Genomic DNA, 21693 nt, shown 5'->3' with positions numbered 1-21693 from the left:
CAAGCCAAGGACACCCACTTCGTGAGATTGAACAAGATTGGGGAAAAAAAATAACTACAGAGTTTTTCTCAATTGTGGCAACACTTGCTCGGAACGAGAAGGACACGTCAAAGCGCACGCCCCTCCAAGGTGATGTCCAATAATTATCCCTTCTAAAAAATGCAAGAAGCTCACACTTCTAGCACTGATGATGGAGTAAAGGTTGTTGTGGCAGCGAAGGAGAAGCAAATCGGCAATGTTCATGAAGGTTGCGTACGGCTTCTCTACCTTCAAGTCTTACGAGTTAGTGTGAGCTTCTTTCATTTTTTCTGTGCTGGCCTCTATTGCGTTACTCCTGCCTGTTTAACGTTACTACAGCGCGAAATTGAAGTGTTTTTTTTTTCGATATTTCGAACCTTTCTCGCTTAAGAACGCGTCTTTCGTGGCCGGAATGGAGCTGAATGAATTTGCATTACCAAAGGATGGTTCTTTGCAATGGCGCCCTCAGCGTAATTTCCACACTGCTCTGTACAACGCAGGCGGTGTGGGTGACGGCCACGATGCCGTACGCGGTGCTGCTCATCCTGCTGCTGCGAGGCGTGACCCTGGACGGCTCGCTGGATGGCATCAAGTACTACCTCTACCCGCAGTGGGAGAAGCTGCTGTCCAGCGACGTGAGAGAAAAGCTATCCCAACAGCCTCTTTTCAGTTGTTTCGGTTTTTGTTCTAAGCAGGGCTGGCGCGATCTAAGATCTGACGAAGGCAGTAATGGTCCTCGTGTCCTGAGGTGTCACTGTTTGCACTTGAAGTGTAATATCCTTGTTTAATTGCCTCAAAGGAGCCCTTTAGAGTTTTGAAGATCGCGCTTCCTAGCGTTGCAATCGGTCTGGTGCACACAAAGTTTTCGCCAGCAACCTCTGGTTTCGTGGAGACCGAAAGCGGTAAAAACTCAAACTGAAGATGAGCGACGCGCATAGAGCGTACTTACGCATTGTGGACAATTTTTTGGAATTTAAATCAAATTTTTATAGCCATATTTGACTATGGGCTATGGACTATGGGCTACTTTTGGGCTATAATGTCTACTTTTGGGCCTTGTTGGGCTGTATTGGGCGACTTTTCCCTTTAGGGTGTTATTTTGTTTTTGATTTTCTATTGTTTCTTTTTACCAATAATCTACAGTTACACTTCTATAAAAATGAAAGCCTTAACTTTGCCCGTTATGAATTCTTGTGGAGATCACGATTTTTAAGTGCGAATGCACTTTATAAGCGACCCCAAGCCATCCACCTCCGGCGGCGGCGGCGGCGTCCGCAGTGCTCCTCTATATTTAAAAAAGAAACAGCATCCGGCGCCAGGTTTCGATCCGAGGACTTTGCGGCCGCAGCGCGACGCTCTACCGACCAAGCCACGGACGCGACGGTGATATCAGTGTTAGTTACGCGCCTTATATCTTTAACGCATTCAAACTACGTCGTCAGCGGCGTGCGTTGGCGACTCAGCGGCGTTATAGCGGCTTGATAACTGCGTGGTGTACACGTGATACTACAAACCCGATGGAAGAGATGGAAGAGAAGGCGGCGAGGCGGTGGGCTGCGGGGGCCGAGCGCAAGCGCCGCAAGCGGGCCGACAACCGTGCATTCGCACTTTCACATTCTCCCCCTCGGGGAAATGCGGGGGAATTTTCGCTCACATTTTTGTGCCGATGACGAATGTTTGTGCTTTTGCACGGTTATTTTTTCCCGTTTACTTTTGCTTTTTACGGGTATCTCATTTTCGTTTTGATTGCGTGAAGCGGTGGATTAGATAACGTTTTCGACTCCTTCCTTTGTTTTTGCCCTTTCAGTTGGTTAGTTTTTATTGTTATAGTTTCCTGCAGGAAATAATCGGCATTTATAATCACAGTGATTGAATGTGTACACTTTGCCAAATTTGCCATTTTACAGTGCGTTAAACGATGAGGAATGCTTAGGAATTAAAATGCGTATGAATAAGAGAAAAAACTCAGAACATGGCCTTCACAATGGAGCGTAACCTGGTGGGGTAATTGTACAGCTAACTTCAGCGTTCCCTTACAAGGCTACATTACTGTCGCACTAACGAACAGTGAAAAGGAGATTTGAGCATCGACTTTTCACCTAGGAAGCGCTATTATGGCCACTTCTGGAAGAACTGGAACTCTCTAGTTGGGCTTTTTCTGGAGTAGTCAAGCACAAGAGTATCGACATTTCTAAATGAGGATTCACTACTTATATGCAGGACTTATCTTCAGAGCTACACTTAAAATATGTTATACATCGTTCTCTTCGCGTGAGTAGATATTTTAAGTGCAGTATTACATACTCAGAAAAAAAGCTATTTTTATTGTTCAAATATCACCCTGCGCTTGCCCACATTGACTACGTACCTTAATTTTTGAGATAATTCTTCTAATTTAAATAACTTACCCGGCAACATCGTTGTACACGGAATATAGGCCTGCCCGTTGTTTTGCAGGTATGGATTGACGCTGCTACACAGATATTCTTCTCGCTCGGACCGGGATTCGGAACGTTACTCGCGCTGTCAAGCTACAACCAATTCCACAACAATTGTTACCGGTAAGCTCCTCTAACTTGTTCTCGCAAAACTGCCACCATGGTGTTTTCATTTGCTACAACCAATTCCACAACAATTGTTACCGGTAAGCTCCTCTAACTTGTTCTCGCAAAACTGCCACCATGGTGTTTTCATTTGCTACAACCATTTGCACCACAAATGTTACCGGTATGCTCCTTTCACTCGTTCTCACAAAACTGCCACCATGGTGTTTTCATTTGCTACAACCATTTGCACCACAAATTTTACCGGTAAGCTCCTCTAACTTGCTCTCACAAAACTGCCACCATGGTGTTTTCATTTGCTACAACCATTTGCACCAGAAATGTTACCGGTATGCTCCTGTCACTCGTTCTCACAAAACTGCCACCATGGTGGTTTCATTTCACTTGTCAGCAGGCGCCTAGCTATAGAGGAGGACGAGCTTCGAAGAACTATTCAAAATGATTTCACCGGAACCTTGCTTGCGCGTGCTCATTTCAAGCCATTACAAGATGCATACTCATATGCGAACACCGGCTCTCAGCTTTCACTTTTTCAATATTTCGGCGGGTATTGTAGGCCAGAAATGTCGTTGCTTGTTTGCCTGGTCTACTGGCCAGACAAACAAGCAGCTTTGGTCGGCCGCCTTTTTTGTGTTAGGGTGCACACCGATGATCAGGGTTGGATGCTAACGGCGCGGACCTGCTACGCTTACCTCACTTACGTTGCTGGTCAGCGATGCAGGCTTCTTGAATCTAATTTATTTTCAGAGATGCACTGGTAACAAGCGTCATCAACTGCCTGACAAGCTTTCTGGCCGGGTTCGTCATATTCTCTGTGCTTGGATACATGGCTCACGTACTCCAAAAGGACATTCAGGATGTCGCCACCGATGGTACGATGCTTTGCTCATTTGTTCCATGAATCATCAGCAGGCACTCAATCTATATTAAAAAAAATACCTTCGGATAAATCACATATCAATATTATGGTAGAGCCCGTAAACAAAACATGTGAGATTAAGTACCTTTGAAAAGAAAAACTAGATGTTTGTATGACCAAGCCATTCTTTTACTTGCAGACAAAGCTCGTGGCTTGTTAAACCGCCCGCGTCCACTAATTATCAAAAGCATTTTTATCATTGTTTAGGCTTGACTGATCGTATAAACAAGTGCCATTGTTGATAGTAGGGCACCTCACTTAGATGCTAAGGTGCCTCAACTTTTCATCCGCATCTTTACCAATTCATCTCCAACTATCCGTTCTCTGCTGTACAACTGTAAGTGTCCCCTCTACTGATGCTAGTATACACTGGGTCCGCCCCGGCAAGTATATCTACAACAGATGTTGTCTTTTAATTTCACACGTTATTTACAGGGCCCGGCCTGGTGTTTATAGTCTACCCTGAGGCAATTGCAACGATGAAAGGATCGGTGTTCTGGTCCATCCTCTTTTTCCTGATGCTCATCACTCTGGGCCTCGACAGCACGGTACGTCACTGCATGAAGACACTAAGAGTCTCCACTAGTTTTTCCCCATAACCACTTGTGTACAAAATGAACCGCTTAAATTTCTTTGGGAACCACTTTACTTGTCCATTATTTAGCAAAGAAAATTCATTCACTTAGATGTAAGAAATTGTTGTCTTAAAATCGTCGTTATTAGTGAATGAAGGGCAGGGCAATTACAAGTGCAAGCAACTAAGGAGGCTGGCTACAGCACAGCACGGCTCAGTTCCATTAATCAATCAGTTTGGCACACTCGCATAAAACTGATTGTGACAAATGGAGGAACTGTGGTTTCTAGTTAAGTGATGGCGTAGGACTATACATATGGCACTTTGAGACACAGCGTAAATTTGCTATGCAAAGGCATGCCATCGTATCAGCCACAACAAATACCAAGTTTATGTAAACAAACACCAAGCTCAATGACGTGTCTAAGCTACTCTTTTTCTTAAAATTGTTCAGATGATCTTGGGGCGCCCAGAACGCATGAAAATCGAAACGAAGTTGCATCATAAGGTTAGTCTTTCAGAGAAGCAAGCACCCACTGAATATATTCCCAAACCGATATCGTTGTTAGAACATGGTCATTGAAGCAACCGACACCTTTCTCTTTAAAAAGTAACATAAAGCTCTGTGAACTGGCCTGTTCTACAGTGCGCTGGCCGCTGTTGAAATTTACCTCTCCCAACCCCGCACGCCCACACACACCACTGGAAACACGTGGACTGCGTGCGCGTGAGTACATATAGGCCGCCTCCACAGCCCGTCACTTTTTGTAACTTTTCGAAGAGCTGTCAGGTACAGATCAATTGTATGCCCAAGTGCAATTGACCGTCTTATTGATTCTAAAGAGGAACAGACATAGGCGCCAGCAGGGGGTGTCAATGGGGAACTTGACCCCCTCCACATGCCACACCATCGCTTGCCCCCTCCCCCCGCCACCCGCCCCCACCCGATGTAAGACGATGTGAGCGTTTCCATTAACGGTTTTCTTTTCAATTGTATTTTTTTTGTCCGGACTCTGTTAGCAGCAATCTCTTGTTTTTCTTGTCCTTTTCTTTTTCTTTTTTTTTAACGCTTCATGTTTGTCTTCTTCCTACTGTAACCGTGATGTCTGATATGCACCACTCATCAACGTAGTCACCCCCCATCTGGTGTAGCAAGCCTTGTCCCTAGCAGGGCTGACCTCACCAGTTCACATTAAAGAGCATTCTCTCTCTCTCTCTCCCACCCGATGCGACGATGGTAACAGGGCAATCTGGGTGTATACACATTGTACAGCAGCATGCTTCTTTTGAGCAGAATGGTTTTTGTTAACAATTTAATTTTGTTTTCTGTAGGTTTACAATGCGTGTTGGCTGACAGACATCCTCTGTCAGACTGTCTTACATCATAGTTCACTACTTAACAAATAGAGCTTCTTAACATTGTAAATGGGTGTTTTATTGGATTTGTAATTGGATGTTTCGTTGGTTCGCAGTTTGGTGGGCTGGAGGCTATGCTGACCGGCCTGTGCGACGAGTACCCGCTGGTTCTGCGCCGACACCGAGAGATTTTTGTCGGATGCGTCATCCTATTTATCTACGCGTGCGCGTTGCCAACAACAACATACGTAAGCAGTTTTGATTGTACGCGTACCCGCTCTTTCTGCAGCAAATGTTTGTGCTTCCGTGAATACAGGTAGGGCGTATTGTAAAGCCCTTATAAAATTTGCGAAGTTACCCAAAGGACGTGGTCGTGATAATCGATTCCGCACGAAGAGCACAGTGTGGTGAATTTGCGGCGATGTAAACGTTACTCCCGCAGCAGACTTTTACAGTTTCAAAAGAAAGGGGTGCTTTATCTAAATAGGAAATGCTCTAAAAGAAGCAACAGATAACAAAGCGCACACAGAGGGTCAAGAGGTATTTGCTTCCTAGCACCAGATAGCGCAACTAATAGGGTGAATCAAACAACTTCCTGATGTGACATTGAGTGCTTCGCTTTTTATTAACTTGTAAAAATTCGATCTGAAACCCTATAATCATGCCGGAAGGGACACGTACCTTTGCATGTAGGTCCGTATATATACTGGCTGGATTCAGCTCAAGGAATGCCTAATAATATGAATGCCTAATAAGATGGTGGTGGATATCCAAGTGGGCCTTCATGTGTGTAAAATTGGGTTTGTTACTAACTAGGCTCATATAAGAACTCACAAAGCAAGTTAGCGTGCCTTTGCGTCCTGGATCCGCAAGCCCTCATGTATATACACCTTTTCACACTTTAATCTTTAATAAGATCGGGGCATGTTATGGGCTGTGTTGCGCATGCGCAGTTACATCCTCCTGTCGACTGCGCCAATTATAGGGCCGATATAACAGCCCACTGATAAAATGGCAGCTCCCAGGATGAAGAAGTTAAAAAGGTCTATAGTTTACACACGCTATATGTATACACTAGTTCAGAGGGATAACCCATAACTTAACGGATGAAGCTAGCTGAAACAGGCTGCCGCACCTAAGATTCACCGGAACAGGGTCACATAGTGACAAGGAGGACACACAATTGTTGTGTTACTGCTTTTTGACGTAGCTTGCCGTGAAAAACATGGAAATTAGGCACTTCAATGCGAACCACAGCTTGGATAGCTCCGCATATTGTTTGCATCACTTTTTCCAGTAGACTTGTTATAGGTTCCCTGTTCACTTAGATCCTGGGCCGTTGTTCTCTACACATGCCGTGGCTGGCCGCACGTGTTCTCCTCTCACGTTGTATGCCCGCCCTCTCCCTTCAGCCACCTTTCTGCCTCTGGCATTTTCCATTTTCACATAAGATGGCGTATATTTCCCCCGGATAAATGTCTTCCCATTAATGTGTAAACAAGTGCAGCTGGCTTTAACAAGATGAGTGTAAGCCTGATCTTCGTAATTTGGCTTTCCCACAGTGTGGGTTGCACAGTGAAGCCTACTCACGACAAAAAAATAACAAACGCGGCTGAAGGAGACCACCGACGACGATCGGGCCACTGGCGCCAAGTGTAAGCGTGATGCCCATCGGTATTCCGAATACCACGAGGCGGAAAACTCAGGACATCTGCGTGGCAGCAATCCCGCTGAACGCTTTCCCGGCGCGACGGCTCCGGTTTGAGCGGGAGTTTGTAGCCAGCCAGTTCTGCGTCATTTGTGCGGTATGTGATCGCTTGTGGCTCCCCGGGGACCCCAATCCCGGCCGTTACCATGGCATCCACAGACAGCTCCCCTGCTCACCCACCTCCACAGAGTGGAAAAGCACTCATCTCTTTTTAGTCATATTCAGCTCACAGGTTCCAGCAGGGAGCACATATAAAACGGCTGTCACTCTCGTTTCAATGCAATAAACATTGGAATGAATTGCATGTCGTTATAAAAAGGAAAATTTGCCGCTGATATAAAGCAGCTTGTTTGAACTGCGGCACTTGTCCACATTCTCTTTGTTGAACCTCCTGACTTTCCTCCGTTTTTGTTTTTCTTTTTGGCGAGGGGCTGCGTACCAATACTCACTTTGCAGCCCGTTTTGCTCTCTTTCACAGAAACTTGTTAACCGACCCACGCAAATCATTCGCAGTTACTCTGTGCGCAGTCTTGTACAGACCCTTTCCGAATCCATCAGTAGCTCATACCGTTCTTCTGCGGAAATACGTTGCTAGGCCTTGAACGCTACGTATAGCTGGCGCGCGTTTTGTGCTTGCGTATTGAGGGGCGGGTGGGCAAGTGTCGCTGTTGTGAAGTGCAGGGACAGCACGGTAGGGAAGAGTTGTCCAGCGCAGAAAGTGAAATATATTACTAGAAAATATCACTGGTAGGAAAAATTGGTGGGCCGAGCCGATCATACGGTGGCGGATTAGCCATAGAAGGTGTTCCGGTTTCGCTGGGTTGCAAGCAATCATGAAGTAAGACACAGCTGATCGGGGCGCAGTCCAAAGGAGTACACGAAACTGACACGTCTTGCCGGCCGGCGGGGTCCCCGCGATTGGTGGCGGGAGCGGCTGGGCTACGCGTGACTCCACAGTTTCTGCATCCTCTCCAGCTCCTCGATTGCTGCCACAGTCTGATAAAATTCACAGCATGATAAACAGAACTTCAGCTTTCGTTATTCCCACTTCGTGGAATGCGCATGTTTATTTAGTAAGGGAAAAATATTTAACGAGCCTCTTCCATCCGGAAACAGGCGTGTACGCGAAGCTTGACCTCAGTGAAAGCGAATCCCTTTTGTGAACATCAAAACGCAAAACCTTTGACCGCCCACAACGAAACCCTTCCCTTTTGCTGACCTTTACCTGAATGCACGGCGGAGCGAACCAAGCGCGGCCTACCCATGCCGCAGCCGACAGTGGACTGGCTGACGCGCCTCTTCCGGAGTGCACCTACGATGTGGCGTGATGCGCCGCGCATAGAATGAGCGCGACAGCTGCACTGTGGAGCGACAGCTGCGGGCGATGAGGGAGAGAGAAAGGAGAATACCGAAAAGCAGGGATTTCTGCGAAAGCAGCTATGGCGCAAGCCATTGTGGAGTGATCTGGAGGCCCAGCTGCGAAAGACCCTTTACAGTGAAATGTTCCGTATGTATGAAATTCCGAGAACACGGAAGTCATACGGAGTATTACGCACCCGGTCGTAACTAATTCATATAATCTTTCTAAAAACAAAAGAACCAAATGATTTGTCCCAATAGAAACTTTTGACACAGTTTTAATGCGTGTGTGTTACGTGCGGAATACGGCACCTAATGTTTTCCGTATACGTTGGGTTGTAATTTTTCGGGTTCAAAATTTTTTTTAATCGGGGAGAATTCGTTTGTTTTTGTAAAACCAGTCCGAAATTGGATTTTTTCTGGTCAAATCTACAGGTGTACTAGGTAATACCATAGTCCTTCAATTCTTCTCAAGGGTGCTGAAGGACTCGGGTAATACACTCAGTTTATTTTATAAGTGGGTGTCACGAGCTTCTTAACTTTAACGCGTTAAAATTAGTGTTTGTTTCAACCTGGTAATTGGGGAGACATTAGGGTTTTCTAGCAAATATTCTCTGAAATCTGGCGTTTGTTCGGAAATGAATCAGTAATGATGACAGTAAAGAGCATTGATAACTTCTAGGAAATTGAATTTTTACACATCCTTGTTTACATTTGTTGCTATCAACTGCATGCGTAACATGTCGGTTTCTATTCGAGACCTGTCCGATCGGTAAACGTATACCTCAGCCCGGAGAAAGTTCTCTCCACATCACAAATTCCATGCACGACAATGTCAGTGCAGCACTTGCCAGCCTAGGTAGCGAGCGGCAGAATCATGCCCATAATCAGTGAGTTCGAAAGCTGTGCCTGTGAGACTTGCATGCATCCAGCAAGTACTGGTTGAGAGCGACGGACCGTCAGGCCACAATTATGCAGATAGCTTCATTCGGCTAGAAAAGGTCCATTCGGCTAGAAATCGATTTGACTCGATTTTCCTGAAACATGTTCAAGGTGTAAAAATGAGGTACAATCTGGTTCACCCGAAAACGAACAACTTTGCGTACACGGTATACTCCAAATATACGGAACATGATTTGTCATTTATGGAATTCGTACAGAGGTAAAACAGGTGGTAAAAGTTTTTAAGGCAATACGTACCGCACGTACGTATTGCCTTACGTATTGCCGTACATACGTATTCATGTGTTGCAGCCACATATCCCTGTTTTTATTCCAACGGTGTGTAAGCGAGGGTAAAAATTTCGTATTCCCACAATTCCGTATGTGCGGAACGTTTGGTGAGGGTAGCAGTGACAGCTACGGGCGAGGAGGAAGGGCGAGGGGATTTTAGGCGAATGCCAACCACGGTGCAAGTAAACCAATAGAAGCTTCGCTTGAATAACACAGCTCTTTATTTGTTGCACCTACTAAATTTAACAGAACTGAGATGATGTTGGGTTTAGAAATACTCTATAGTCGTCCGAGTTTGCAGCTAATCTTATTTAAAATGCAGTTTGGAATCTTGTATACTAGCATCGTTTAAAAATACCTTGCAGTTTTATAACAGGGCTTCTTTCGGAACTAAAAGGTGGAAATTACATTGTAAGCCAGTTCGCGTGCTTTGCACTCGATTAGGTTGCTGGGAAAGGTTTTGCTGCGCGCACAGTGAAACCTTTCTGCAGCGCTGTAGACAAGAAGCATAACATTTTTTTCGTTGCATTCATTTAAAATTAAATTGCATTCCCTGCTCCTCCGCGGCCGCTGTCTTTAAAAACTTCCTATACGCATACAAAACTTTACAAGCTTTCGTTTTTTGGACCGCTATGTTGCTTTTGCAGTGGACAACTGCGTGGCTGTGAACGCTTATGTGCTAAATTTTTACTCAGACCAGTAGTGAAAGGAAGGTAATAAAATGTAGCAAGTCGCAGCATGAAGATGCGCTTAAATGACAAGTCAAATGACTAAGTAAGTATTTATTGAGGCTAATCTTTACACGATTATGGATTAGAGGCTTATTTTTGCACGATTATGGCTAATCTCTACATGCAGCAGCGTAAGACTCTTTGAGGAACGATGTACCTTTTTATATGGTCCTACGCAGACTTTGGAGGGACAGTATTCCGGCAAAATATGTGTAACCTGTCCAGAGTTCTACAAATATATTGGCATGTCCACCCCAGTTCAGCCAAAAGAAAGAGGGAATCCACGTCGGTTGCTCATTTTTTAACAGAGGGTGAAAAAGAAATGTGAAGGAAGCTCACACTTAACCCGTAAGACTTGAAGGTTGCGAAGCTGTGCGCATCCTTCACGGCCATCACGAAGGCTTAGTACCATGGTTGCAGCCGATTTGCTTTTTTTTCGCTGCCGCAACGACCTTTACTCCATCATTGTTGCTATAAGTGTGAGCTTCTTACATCAAAACTTCCTAGAGAGCTCCCTCGTAGGCTGGAGACATTATATCATCGCCTACGACTGAACTCGGCCTACACCAACAGTTACCTCTTTCGCCTCGGACTGACGTCCAACCCGTACTGCGATAACTGTTCTTCCATAGAAGCCGTCGAAAATATCTTATTAGAATGTGTGGCCTACTTGGCACCAAGATCCAGTTTTCTTGAAGATATTGAACGCCTAGATCAAGGGCCGGTAACTTTGAAGACCATCTTAGGACCATGGACTAGCCCCTCAAAGCAGCGTCAGGCCCTAAAAAGTTTGTTTTCATATTTGGAGGACATTGGCCACATTTCAAAATTGTAAATTCTGTAACACAATCTAAAAAATAGTCCGCCAAGCCCGCCATACCACGCCAGTGTTTTTTTTTTTGTTTGCTTCTTCGTTTTTTTTTTCTCACTCTTTTTTTTTCTTTTCTGCCCACCTCTCTCTAGGGCCTGTTCTCCCTACATCCCCGACCCCTAGCAGAGAAGCATGTAGGCGATCACAAACGCCGGCAAAACTCTCTGCTTTTTCAATAAAGAGCCTTCTCTCTATCTCTCTCTCTCTCATTTTTTGGGGAGGAGTGATAATCATTGGACATCACCTTGGAGGGGCGTATGCTATGACGTGTCTTTCTAGTTCCGAGCAAGTGTTGCCACGATTACGGCGAACGCTAGAGTATTTTTTGGCCAACAGGATGGAGAGTTGGGCGAGTTGGTATTGCGACATGGTTTTGGAAACAGCGCGCTAAAACAGGACCACAAAGAAAAAACAACCAGACAGGACGAGCGCTTGGTCAAACTCTTGGCCCATGAGTGGGTATGCCTGGTTCGACAAAAGTGCGACAGGTACGCCGGGCGGTCGGCGCGAGGCACGCACACACGAGCGCTCGGCATTTTCCTGGTATTTCTGCCGGGTGGTCGCCGCAATCTTGGCCAATCCTCCTGAGTGGGTACGCTTGGTTTGACAAACGTGCACAGGGAACACGGGGCGGTCGTCGCGAGGCACGCACACACGAGCGGTACGCATTTTCTTGGTTTTGTTAACTGCCCGGCGTTCGCCGCGAGGCCCGCGCTCACGTGTGCGCGCTCGGCAATTTCTTGGCATTTCTAATTGCGGACACGAAAAATTACTATTTTCTAAACAGCTTCGCTGTTAAAAGCTCTACCTGTAAGTGTTCGGATATCTGTGATGGCGGTGGCAACAGCCTACTATATCTGCATCCTTGACATTTCTTGTCGGGTTTAATATTTTTTGCCAATAAATGCTGGTATTTGTTGTTTCTTTTCAGGGTGGAAACTACATTGTAAGCCTCTTAGACACTTATGCAACAGCTACAGGCGTGCTATTTATAGTCTTTGTGGAGTCCATGGCCGTATGTTGGTTTTACGGTAAGAATGATTGCAATCCACGTTTTCTCTTAGCAGTTGGATTTGTCCGGGTGTACAACATACAGACATACGTACACATTACATACATACATACATACATACATACATACATACATACATACATACATACATACATACATACATACATACATGGGAATAGCAAGGTCAAGGTTCAATAAAACAGATAATATCATATTAATCAATGAATTAAAATTGATTACACTTTTAATCGCTCACTCAGCCGAACAAAGTTTGTTTAACCAATAACATGGGCAGTTGGTTATAATTTAAACTTGTGCTGAATCTCGGAGTGTGTGCCTCTGTTTTGCCATTCTTTAGGCCTGCTGCAGTGCTGCTTTATTCCGTATTGTATAAGATATAAGTAATTTCGAAATGCCGCTCTGACTGCATATACTAGAATTTTTGTGGATCCACAACAAACGCCTTCAACATAGAATCGGTGAACAAAAATATTTGATATTGCTACAAATGTAACACGTGCCACAGATGAAGTATAGATAAACAACAGGCCGATGTTTAGCCATCAGCATGGGCAGGCTTCTTTGGAAGCCACTCAGGTTCTGCAAGTTGTAGTTAAGCAACTAGCACAGTAAGGCCTCCTACAATACTTTAAAATAAATTTCGTGAAGATGCATTGTCAGACACCAAAACTAGCACCCAAACGTTACAAAAAGCTCCGAAGGGCCACAAGGCAAGGGTTGCTCGCACCCGTACTTTTCTTTTTAGTACGACACAGTTGCGAAGATCAATTTAGTAATATAGGCAGCTACGTTTTGCCTAATTTGGATAAATGTAGCTGTCACGGCATGTTAAACTTCAGTGGAGGGCAGATCAGTACAATCACTGCATGTTTAACTGTTATGGGGCACTTCAGCCAGCCAAACGTTGGCTGGAGTTTGAGCTTGACACCGTCACTGTTTCAGAAGGCACACCTTAAAATTTCTGTTACCTACTAATTGTTGATTTCAACCACCCCGAGACGGACCTTCGGCAAGAAGGAGGCAAATTGGTACACCAGAAATACATGGTCACTCATACAAAGTATGAAGCATTGCTTAACTGAGCCCAACTGAATGAAGAAATCCTTAGTTGGTGGGCTACTTTACTTGAAAATATCTGTTCTATGGTCCTAACATCATATGACTATGCACACAATTAAGTGACCCTAATATAAACCAGCTGGTGAGCCACAAACATCTGAAACCTTTGACTACCTCGTCAATTTCTACTGCGTAACCTAGACCCTCAGTGACCTGCGTTGCAAAAAGACGCGAGCCATAAATAGTATAGTATAATCCATCGTTCGTCTGTGCAAAAATGGCACTTATGTTTAGTTTTGGTCGTAACTCTAACCAGACGGCTCGTTGTACCAACTGTTAAACACGTTTGCTCAGTCGGCAGCAAAGAGCCATTACCTGAAAAGAAGGCACAACATGGTGCAGCATGAGAAGAATACAAATATTGTTGAGTCGTATTGCTCTGTGCAAGTGAAAGCGAAATTATGTACCACGACTAATTGCTCGGTAGTTTCTTGTGCTTCGATACATCAAGTGGGACAAGCATTTGGGTTGACCAACCGTTCTTGTTCCTTCTCTTTCAGGGGCCAACCGCTTTTCGCAACACGTGAAGGAAATGCTTGGTCACCTTCCTGGTCTCTACTGGCGCATGTGTTGGAGTTACATAAGCCCCCTATTTCTCTTCGTGAGTACACTACTCTGCCTGACCGCATTGTTTCGCTTGGTGAACAGGACCGTGTTGCATGCACACTAACTGTTGAGACCGACCTAAAAGCTTGTCTTTCGTTTGTGCGCAGACGATGTTTCTGTTTGCCGTGCTTCGCTACAAGCCTCTCGAGTGGGAAGACTACAAGTTTCCCGCCTGGTCAATATCCGTCGGGTGGCTCCTCACCGCGTCTTCTATGTGCTTTGTACCGGGCTACATGATTGTGGCCTTTCTGAGAACGAAGGGAACTTTTAAACAGGTAGGAAGCATTAGCGTGCCAGCAATTTAAGCTGCCGCCGTGCTTAAATTTTAATTTGCCCTATCTATTTGCTACTCAGGCAACAGCTGCCTATTAAAGGGTTATTGATTTTGCGAGAGCGTCTGGTGGACAGTGTACTCGCTTGGTGTCGTGCCGGCGAATTCTGGCGGGTCTCTTAAGACTTCGCAACGGACACCTAATGTATAGCTTCTAAAGAAGGCCGAATAGAACCTTAGCTGTAGGGCAACACTGCAGTCTTTAAAACAATTCCCGACAGGAATCACGATACGATAAAACAATACACAGGCTCTGCAGCTCAGCGCAACGGGCCACCCCACAAGGCAACGGAACGGTAAACGCAATGGCTCGCCCTGAAAAATCAAGAAAGTTCGGACGTGTTGCCTGTGATGGAGCGACAGCTGTTGCCATCGTTTAATTGCAGTAAGAAGCTGCTGTTGTTGTGTGCATCGCTTTTTCGCGAGTTGGTGTTGGTAACTTGCAAGATATAAAAACCATAGTCAGTTACCGGAGTTGCAACACATCAGTAACCATAGCGTACATACGCGTAGGCTGGCGATTTTCTAATGCCTCTGTTACCGTCTTCGTGTGTCCCTATACAGCGATTGCCAGGCAACCGCATAGTGGTGAACGCTGATGTTTTGCACGTGAGGGTGCAGGGAACGGTTGCTATAGCAAAATAAGGTATATCATACACGCTCAGTTTATGGAAAACGATATTTCCTTCAAATGGACTTCATGCCGTTGAGTAACTATTGCTTTTAGAGCACACTGTGTTTTTACTGTTGGCGTTGGCGTGGGTAAACTTCTCAGCCGGAATTACAAGTTGAGGCTCCTTTATCACTAGATAGATAGTATTTTGCTTGAAGGGGTCTGTTACTGGGTGCCTTCGCTTTGTACAAGTCAGAGTCCCCAGCAAAACTGTTCGAAACATGCAGTATATGTAGTGACCGAGTCAGTATCGAGCCGAGAGAAAAGAATCATTGAGCGGCAAAAAATCCTGCAAGCCAGCGCCGCAGACCTGCCCGTGGCACGAGACACGGCACCGGTTGAGTTAACAGAAACGGAATGGATATATCCAGGAGGGGGGCTGTTCTATGCGTGTACGTAACAGTTCATTGGTAGATACTCAGTTGAAGGACCTTGTCAGTGTGGATAAAGTAATAAATCCACTGACAATGACTGCTACAACCACATTAAAAGCAGTCTAGAACCCTGCCTTGAGGTACCTGCATGGCTCCAATACTGCGGACGCTTACCAAATGTGGCAATCTGACTGTGTTGCTGCGAAATTCTTGTTAAACACAACCTTCAAAACGAATTTAGTGGGGAGCGCGACAGCCACTGAAAATGAACGTCTGCGTGCTTGCTCAATAATCGCCTAATCGAAATCTAATTTTTTCTCCTCGCAGCGCCTAATCATCTGCCTTCGTCCGCACAGCGCCGCCGCCCGAAAACTTCGCCAAGGAGTCCCAGTTGCGGTCTAACTGTTGCTCCCCACCACACCCACCAGTCTCCTGGCTCCCTTTCTCCCTGACAGCGCAGCTCTGTACCTGCAGTAGAGGGAGCCGCTGGTCACGCGTGGTGACTTCAGCGCCCCTGTGTGCAAGACCTTGTGCAAGTCGTGGAGGCTTTGCTTGCATGCGGTGGAAGGGAAACGTGAGAGTCGAAGAACAAAATGATGTGTGAAGGACAAGGCACGGCTTCGTTTTCGACTTTGGTGTTACACGTTCAGGCATTCACTGGCCGGTCCCGAGCTGTGTAAACTGTAATCTGATGTCCGACGTTACAAAACTGTTGGTACGTTGTGGGTTGGCACTTTGGAGCCTATGTATGTGCTTTCAGATTCCATGCAAAGGGTCAGACCTATCCTGACAGGGACAACTGCATTTTGTGTCTTTTGATAGCTGTAGAGTTTGGAAATGTTGGTAGCAGTGTTACAGGATGAAAATTTAAAAAATTAAACTTCAAACCGGTGCGCTGAAATAACACCTTCTATTAGGGTAGTCTCTGTAATAACGCTTTTTATATCGGAGGGCTGTCCTCACGAGCTCTTCCGTTTTTTTATGAAATCTGTCACTGTTTTCGAATGCATTAGAATACTAACAAAACCAATTCAACAAGACTTCATTAGTTTAACACTAGAAAATGCCTACTCCATGAATACAAATACTAGCACGCTCAGTACTAAACGTTAGCCATGTTGGTTCAAGCTGCAGCATGCTTCTTATGCTCATCCAACATTTTAAAGCTAAAACTAACTGCAGATAATAAAACCTAGGCTTAAAAAATGGTCACGTACTTGCTCACTTCACTGCAAATGGCGTCGACAGATGATAGGCGTCCGCCGCCCTGTCATGTAACGCCCTCTCCTGTTTCCCCGTACTTCTCTTTCCCTCTCGCTTCCTTCATGATGAACGCAATGGCGATTTGCTCAACACAATTTTACCGCGGTCACCCAACTCGCGTGCCATCTCTGTGGACCTTAATTTCTGCTCTGCATGCAACAGCTCCAGCTGACATGTTTCGTTTTAGTGTACGCTTTTATATCCGCTCTCTTTGGCACCTTTTTGTAATGCAGTTTTTAATTTGCTGTAGTAAAAATCAATCCAACGCGCATTCCTAATTGAAAGATCTTTAAAAGGGCACCGATACTCCCGTTTATGTACTTATATGTTGCAAATGTCGTGGCTGTTTATGCATTCTTTGTTTTTGGCCAGGTGATTGAATCAAGTGACTGACAGACAGACCAAACGTTCGCGTTTAGGTATCCTAAAAAAGCTTGTCCTCTTTAAAAAATATCTCACCTTTGACGACGTACAGTTGTTAATTATGGTCCAGGTGCCAGTAGCCACCATCCTGAAGCCATCCTGCATCTCATTACCACGCTGTAGATTTCAGGTGCCCAAATTTATGTAAAGACATATCACTGTTTTTATATACTCTATTCGTGAACCAGCTTTCAAAAATTCTATGAATATAAAGATCCTGCCATGTCCACCGAATAACCTCCTTTCTCCGTCCCCATATTTGAGTGCGCGCAGCAACAGCGCGAGAACACGAAGGCAAGCAGGAAAAAAATAATGTGTTTGGATAAAGGAGACACGTGCTCATTTCGTTGAACCTTCTTTTCGCTTACCTTATTTGCGAAATTGTGTACAGGTATTCTGAACTCGCTCAGTTTGAAGCTTTTGAAGAAATTTTTCACTCATACAGTGCTCAGCTCGACTGCGAATGATTCGCATTAGTCGGAAAACTGCTGTTCTCCGGAAATCACAAAAAGTACCTAATATTTGCAGGAGTAATGCTATCCAAGCTTTTGATATCCACCGAATATATCAAAAACTGCTTTATTTCCAGCCAATGCCCACACAACAACCGCATAACTTTGAGAGTAGTCGATATCGGAAATAACCGCAAAGTTCTTGCGCGCATAATAATCGTTAACGCCTCAAAATCGCTGTGTGGAGGGAAGATCTGTGCAAGAAATTGCGTAGCTTCTCCATGCTCTCAACACAAACACAACAGTACAGTCATACCCGGTTATATCGAACTGTAATATGCAAAGCGATTAGTTCGATATATCCAATAGTTCGATATAGTCGAACCCGTCTACAACGAATTTTTTGTTACGAGTTCGCAATACGCGAGACCTACCTGCCATTCCCACGTCGTAGAGAAACAAACGCATAAATAATGCCACTACCATACACAAAACAATCCAGGTATTGCATGCCCTAAAGCTACTTTCCACCTTAACTGGCTATTTCACAAAAGAGCGGTGATTTTTGTTTTCACTTTCGCTTTGGCGGAGACGTCGTTTTCGCCAGTTAAAGTCCGCGTCCTTCATTGTCGAAGTAGTATTGGCAGAACACATCGACTGGTGAAAGCTCTTCATTAACCTTCATTAAAGCACCAAAGAGACTGAGGATGTCCCTTGTGACATTTTCAGTCTCTTCGGTGCTTTCAACAGATCCAGCTGCCATGATATCAGTGACGCTGTCTGTGCCTGAGGGGCTTACAGTGACGGCAAAGCCGTCGTTGACACTCAGAAAATTCTCAAAGAACACTCCTTTCGGCACAGCATCTGGAACTTGGGCGAGCTCTTCGAGCAGTTCGCCGATGATTCCGTCTTGGTGCGGACTCGCTGACTGGATGTGCTCCGTCGGAAATTCCGTGCGTCGGACACAGTTACGGAAGGTGTCATGCGTCACGTCGCTCCATGCGAGGCTCAGCATCTCAATCGTGGCCAATCAGCATCTCAGTCGCCGCTCCGAGACCATGCATTTCGGTGGCAATTGTAGGTGCGCCGAGTTCGATATAACCGATGTGAACTTCATTATGAGGAATATGCTTCGCATGCATTTTTGTAACGGGTTTCCTTTTGTTCGATATATAACGTAATTCGCTATATCCGGGTTCGTTATAATCGGTTTGTCTGTACTACAGTACACGTCGTGAGTAGTGCCACACATTTTACCGACTTTTAATGGCTAATATGCTACGTACGGAGGACACCCTATTCGCGCTAAAATACGGGACACAGGAAATAAATACATGGGACGAGCGCTATGCTATACTTTCATTACGTCGACGAAATACAATCATGCCTGCCAAATCAAAAGCGCCATCTCCTGTCTAAAAACGTCTTTGCGGAACATGTAGAAAGCCGGAAATTTCCAGCCGAAACTGACTCAGTGTGTGCACTATTCTACCAAGAGATGCTAACTGGGCAAGTGCGAAAATCATGGGCGCCAGATGTCCTCACAAGCTTCCACGCCACCACCAAAATGATAAGGGGACACGGTCACCCAATGCAAAAGAAAACGTTTCGTCAAGTGGCTGCGATTGTGACAATTGGGATACCAAATCATGATGACCCTCAAGCCAGAATTGTGCGCAGTTCTGTGCGAATTAGCGTTCTGAGGTAACATGAGATGAGCGATCTATGGATGCTTACGGACAAAAAACTGCAATTTGTGTTTACGAATTTGCATTAACACAAGTTTCACAGTGATTGTTCCGAACTCCAGGCTGCAAACGCAGCAAATCCTTAAGTGGTGTCGTAACATCGTGTGATAATAGTGCCATTGCTACTTATCCAAAGTAATGAATTGTATAAAACTTCGCATTGTTAGCGCTTATTAGAAATCGCGAAGGCAGCGCCAGTTATGAGAATCTCCCATCTAACCCTCGGTTTTTGAAAAGACGGGAGGTCGGACGAGTTGGTAATTCATGTCGCGTCAAAACAGCCCAAAAACAAGACCTGGCGTGCACGTATATAACAAGCCCGTGGCTTATACACACATGCATTAGATTGGTTTTCATCACTCGTTTGGTTTTCATCACTCAACATGAGAATCTTTTTAACAATTGCTGGAGTTTTGTGGCAGTATTTCTATCCCAGTCGTCGCATAGCCCGTTTGTTAAAATAGCTTTTTTCTATTGTAATTACCACCATCAATGAGCACAACAGCATTAAATTGAAGCAAATTTTTACTGCTATTGAAGGCGCTCGCTATTTACTATTAGAGAAGGTTTTTGGACAGGTTTTAAGGTTGTTGGTGTTATGAATTGATATAGAGATTGTTTAGCATCGTTAGATGTACATAAAATAACATGCTCTACACACTAACATTTGTAATGTTTATAACCTACATACAATGAAGTTGGCCGTTAATACACGGTCTTGTGTAAACTATATTTCCCCTACTTATCACCTCAACCTATTGTGAACTCAGAAACTTGTTTCTCGTTTGACCCAATAGTTATTGTAGTATCATACGTGTGGAAGTCAGTAGTACAATCCATCAACACAATACTAGTGCATAAGGCTTATTGTAATACATTGTTTTTTTTTTCAATATTGCTGGCTAGAAAATCGAACACTGAAGTTGAATTTATCTCAATGTCTAAAACTTAATGCGCCGGTACATTTTCCTAAAATTACCACAGAAAAACATTCCCGGTGTGCATGTCGTGCTAACAACCCCTTGAAGGGTTGCTGATCCAAGGGCAGATTGTATATCTATTTTGGTTTAGTGCCCGGTAAATACCTGTATTTAGCGTGAAACTTTTCTGCGCTTTCTTATTCAGAATGAGTAAAGCCTATTTTAAATTATGAGTGCACAATGAGTGAAACTGTTTTTGGTGTTGTGTAGTTGCTGCTTGAACTTCGTCTTCATGCTTATTGAGGCTATGTGTTGTTCCGGCCGCTAATTTCTGCTCCCGGAAGCAAAATTTGGTTTTGGTATTTATTCATTTTACCACGAACAGTGTGGTGTAAAGTGAATTAAGGTGAGCACAAACCAAACACATAATAGCACAACTTTCGCCACGAGTATTAAAGGTCAGTTTTGCATGTGTGAATATATTCACCACATTGACTGAAGTTTATTCAGAAATCATCGATGCATTTTAGGGCCAGTTTATTTCATGCAAGCAATAGCCTGTATTTATGCATTTCACTGACAAAGTTTCATCGTTGTAATATGAAATCAGTGCAGCTGTGAATATTGTGTCGCTAATCATTTTTGTCTGCGCCGAAGTGCAGAAAAAAATAGTATATGTTTACCCCATGTGACAGCCATCTACACAATACTAGGCACCCTCACCTCAACGATTGCTCACAGAGACTTGCCGCTCAAGTATGTGAAACAAAAAGCAGAAAAAAAAAAAACAACCAGAGCCGAAGGCGCTGAAAGAGCAAATTTCATGTTTTGTGACTGTACCGCATTTTGCGTACGTACCGCACAGAAGCTGCCACAGCCCGAGCGCTATAACTTAATTCGCGGCACCATTATGTCCCTGAACGCGTTTGTTAAAGTGTAACTGCTATTCTGACTGAAATAAAGGTGTTGCGTAACACGTTTAAACTGTTGCATCTGCTCATTCTACGCTCCTGCGGGCTAAATTCCTATTGCCCCAACGCAGACTACTGCGTTGTTATCGCTTTGTCTGCCAAAGCTGTGAGTGAAATCGGGCTCACTTCTTGAAGATGAGCACCTAGCTGTTTTGTAAAAAATGAAGTTTGGAATAAAATCGCAGTGCACAGAGGAACGCAGCTTCCCACATAGAAAAAGGTGAGAATTGCAGAAATTCTGAATTGCAGCCACTGAGAATCACAGGTATACTGAGAATTAAGAGTACGGTTTCTGCGAACAATGCTGGTCCGAACCACGCACATAAAACGCGCACAAAAATGCAACGTTTATCGTTCCATGTTCGAACCTAGTATAAATAGTGTGGAAACACCAGGTCTGTCTTTCCACAACATGACAATGAGACAGCAATTTTGAAGCAGAAAGAC

At 44.7% G+C, this 21693-nt stretch overlaps 1 protein-coding gene across 1 annotated transcript; it reads left to right on the top strand.

The window, feature by feature from the left end:
• The first annotated feature begins 498 nt into the window (after positions 1-498).
• On the top strand, positions 499-21235 carry LOC144147003 (sodium-dependent serotonin transporter-like). The gene is made up of 9 exons (XM_077679007.1): positions 499-653; positions 2476-2579; positions 3330-3454; positions 3937-4049; positions 5548-5679; positions 12265-12364; positions 13986-14086; positions 14199-14366; positions 15797-21235. Exons 1-9 carry the CDS (start codon positions 540-542, stop codon positions 15869-15871), a joined length of 1032 nt encoding a protein of 343 aa, XP_077535133.1. The 5' UTR covers positions 499-539; the 3' UTR covers positions 15872-21235.
• The last annotated feature ends 458 nt before the right edge of the window (positions 21236-21693 follow it).

Source organism: Haemaphysalis longicornis, unplaced genomic scaffold (assembly GCF_048455015.1).
Source record: "Haemaphysalis longicornis isolate Haplotype H1 unplaced genomic scaffold, Haemaphysalis longicornis Haplotype H1 scaffold_7, whole genome shotgun sequence".
In the NCBI taxonomy this organism is placed as follows: domain Eukaryota; kingdom Metazoa; phylum Arthropoda; class Arachnida; order Ixodida; family Ixodidae; genus Haemaphysalis; species Haemaphysalis longicornis.
Note: the sequence above shows the minus strand (reverse complement) of the source record. Positions and strands in the feature narration are given on the sequence as shown.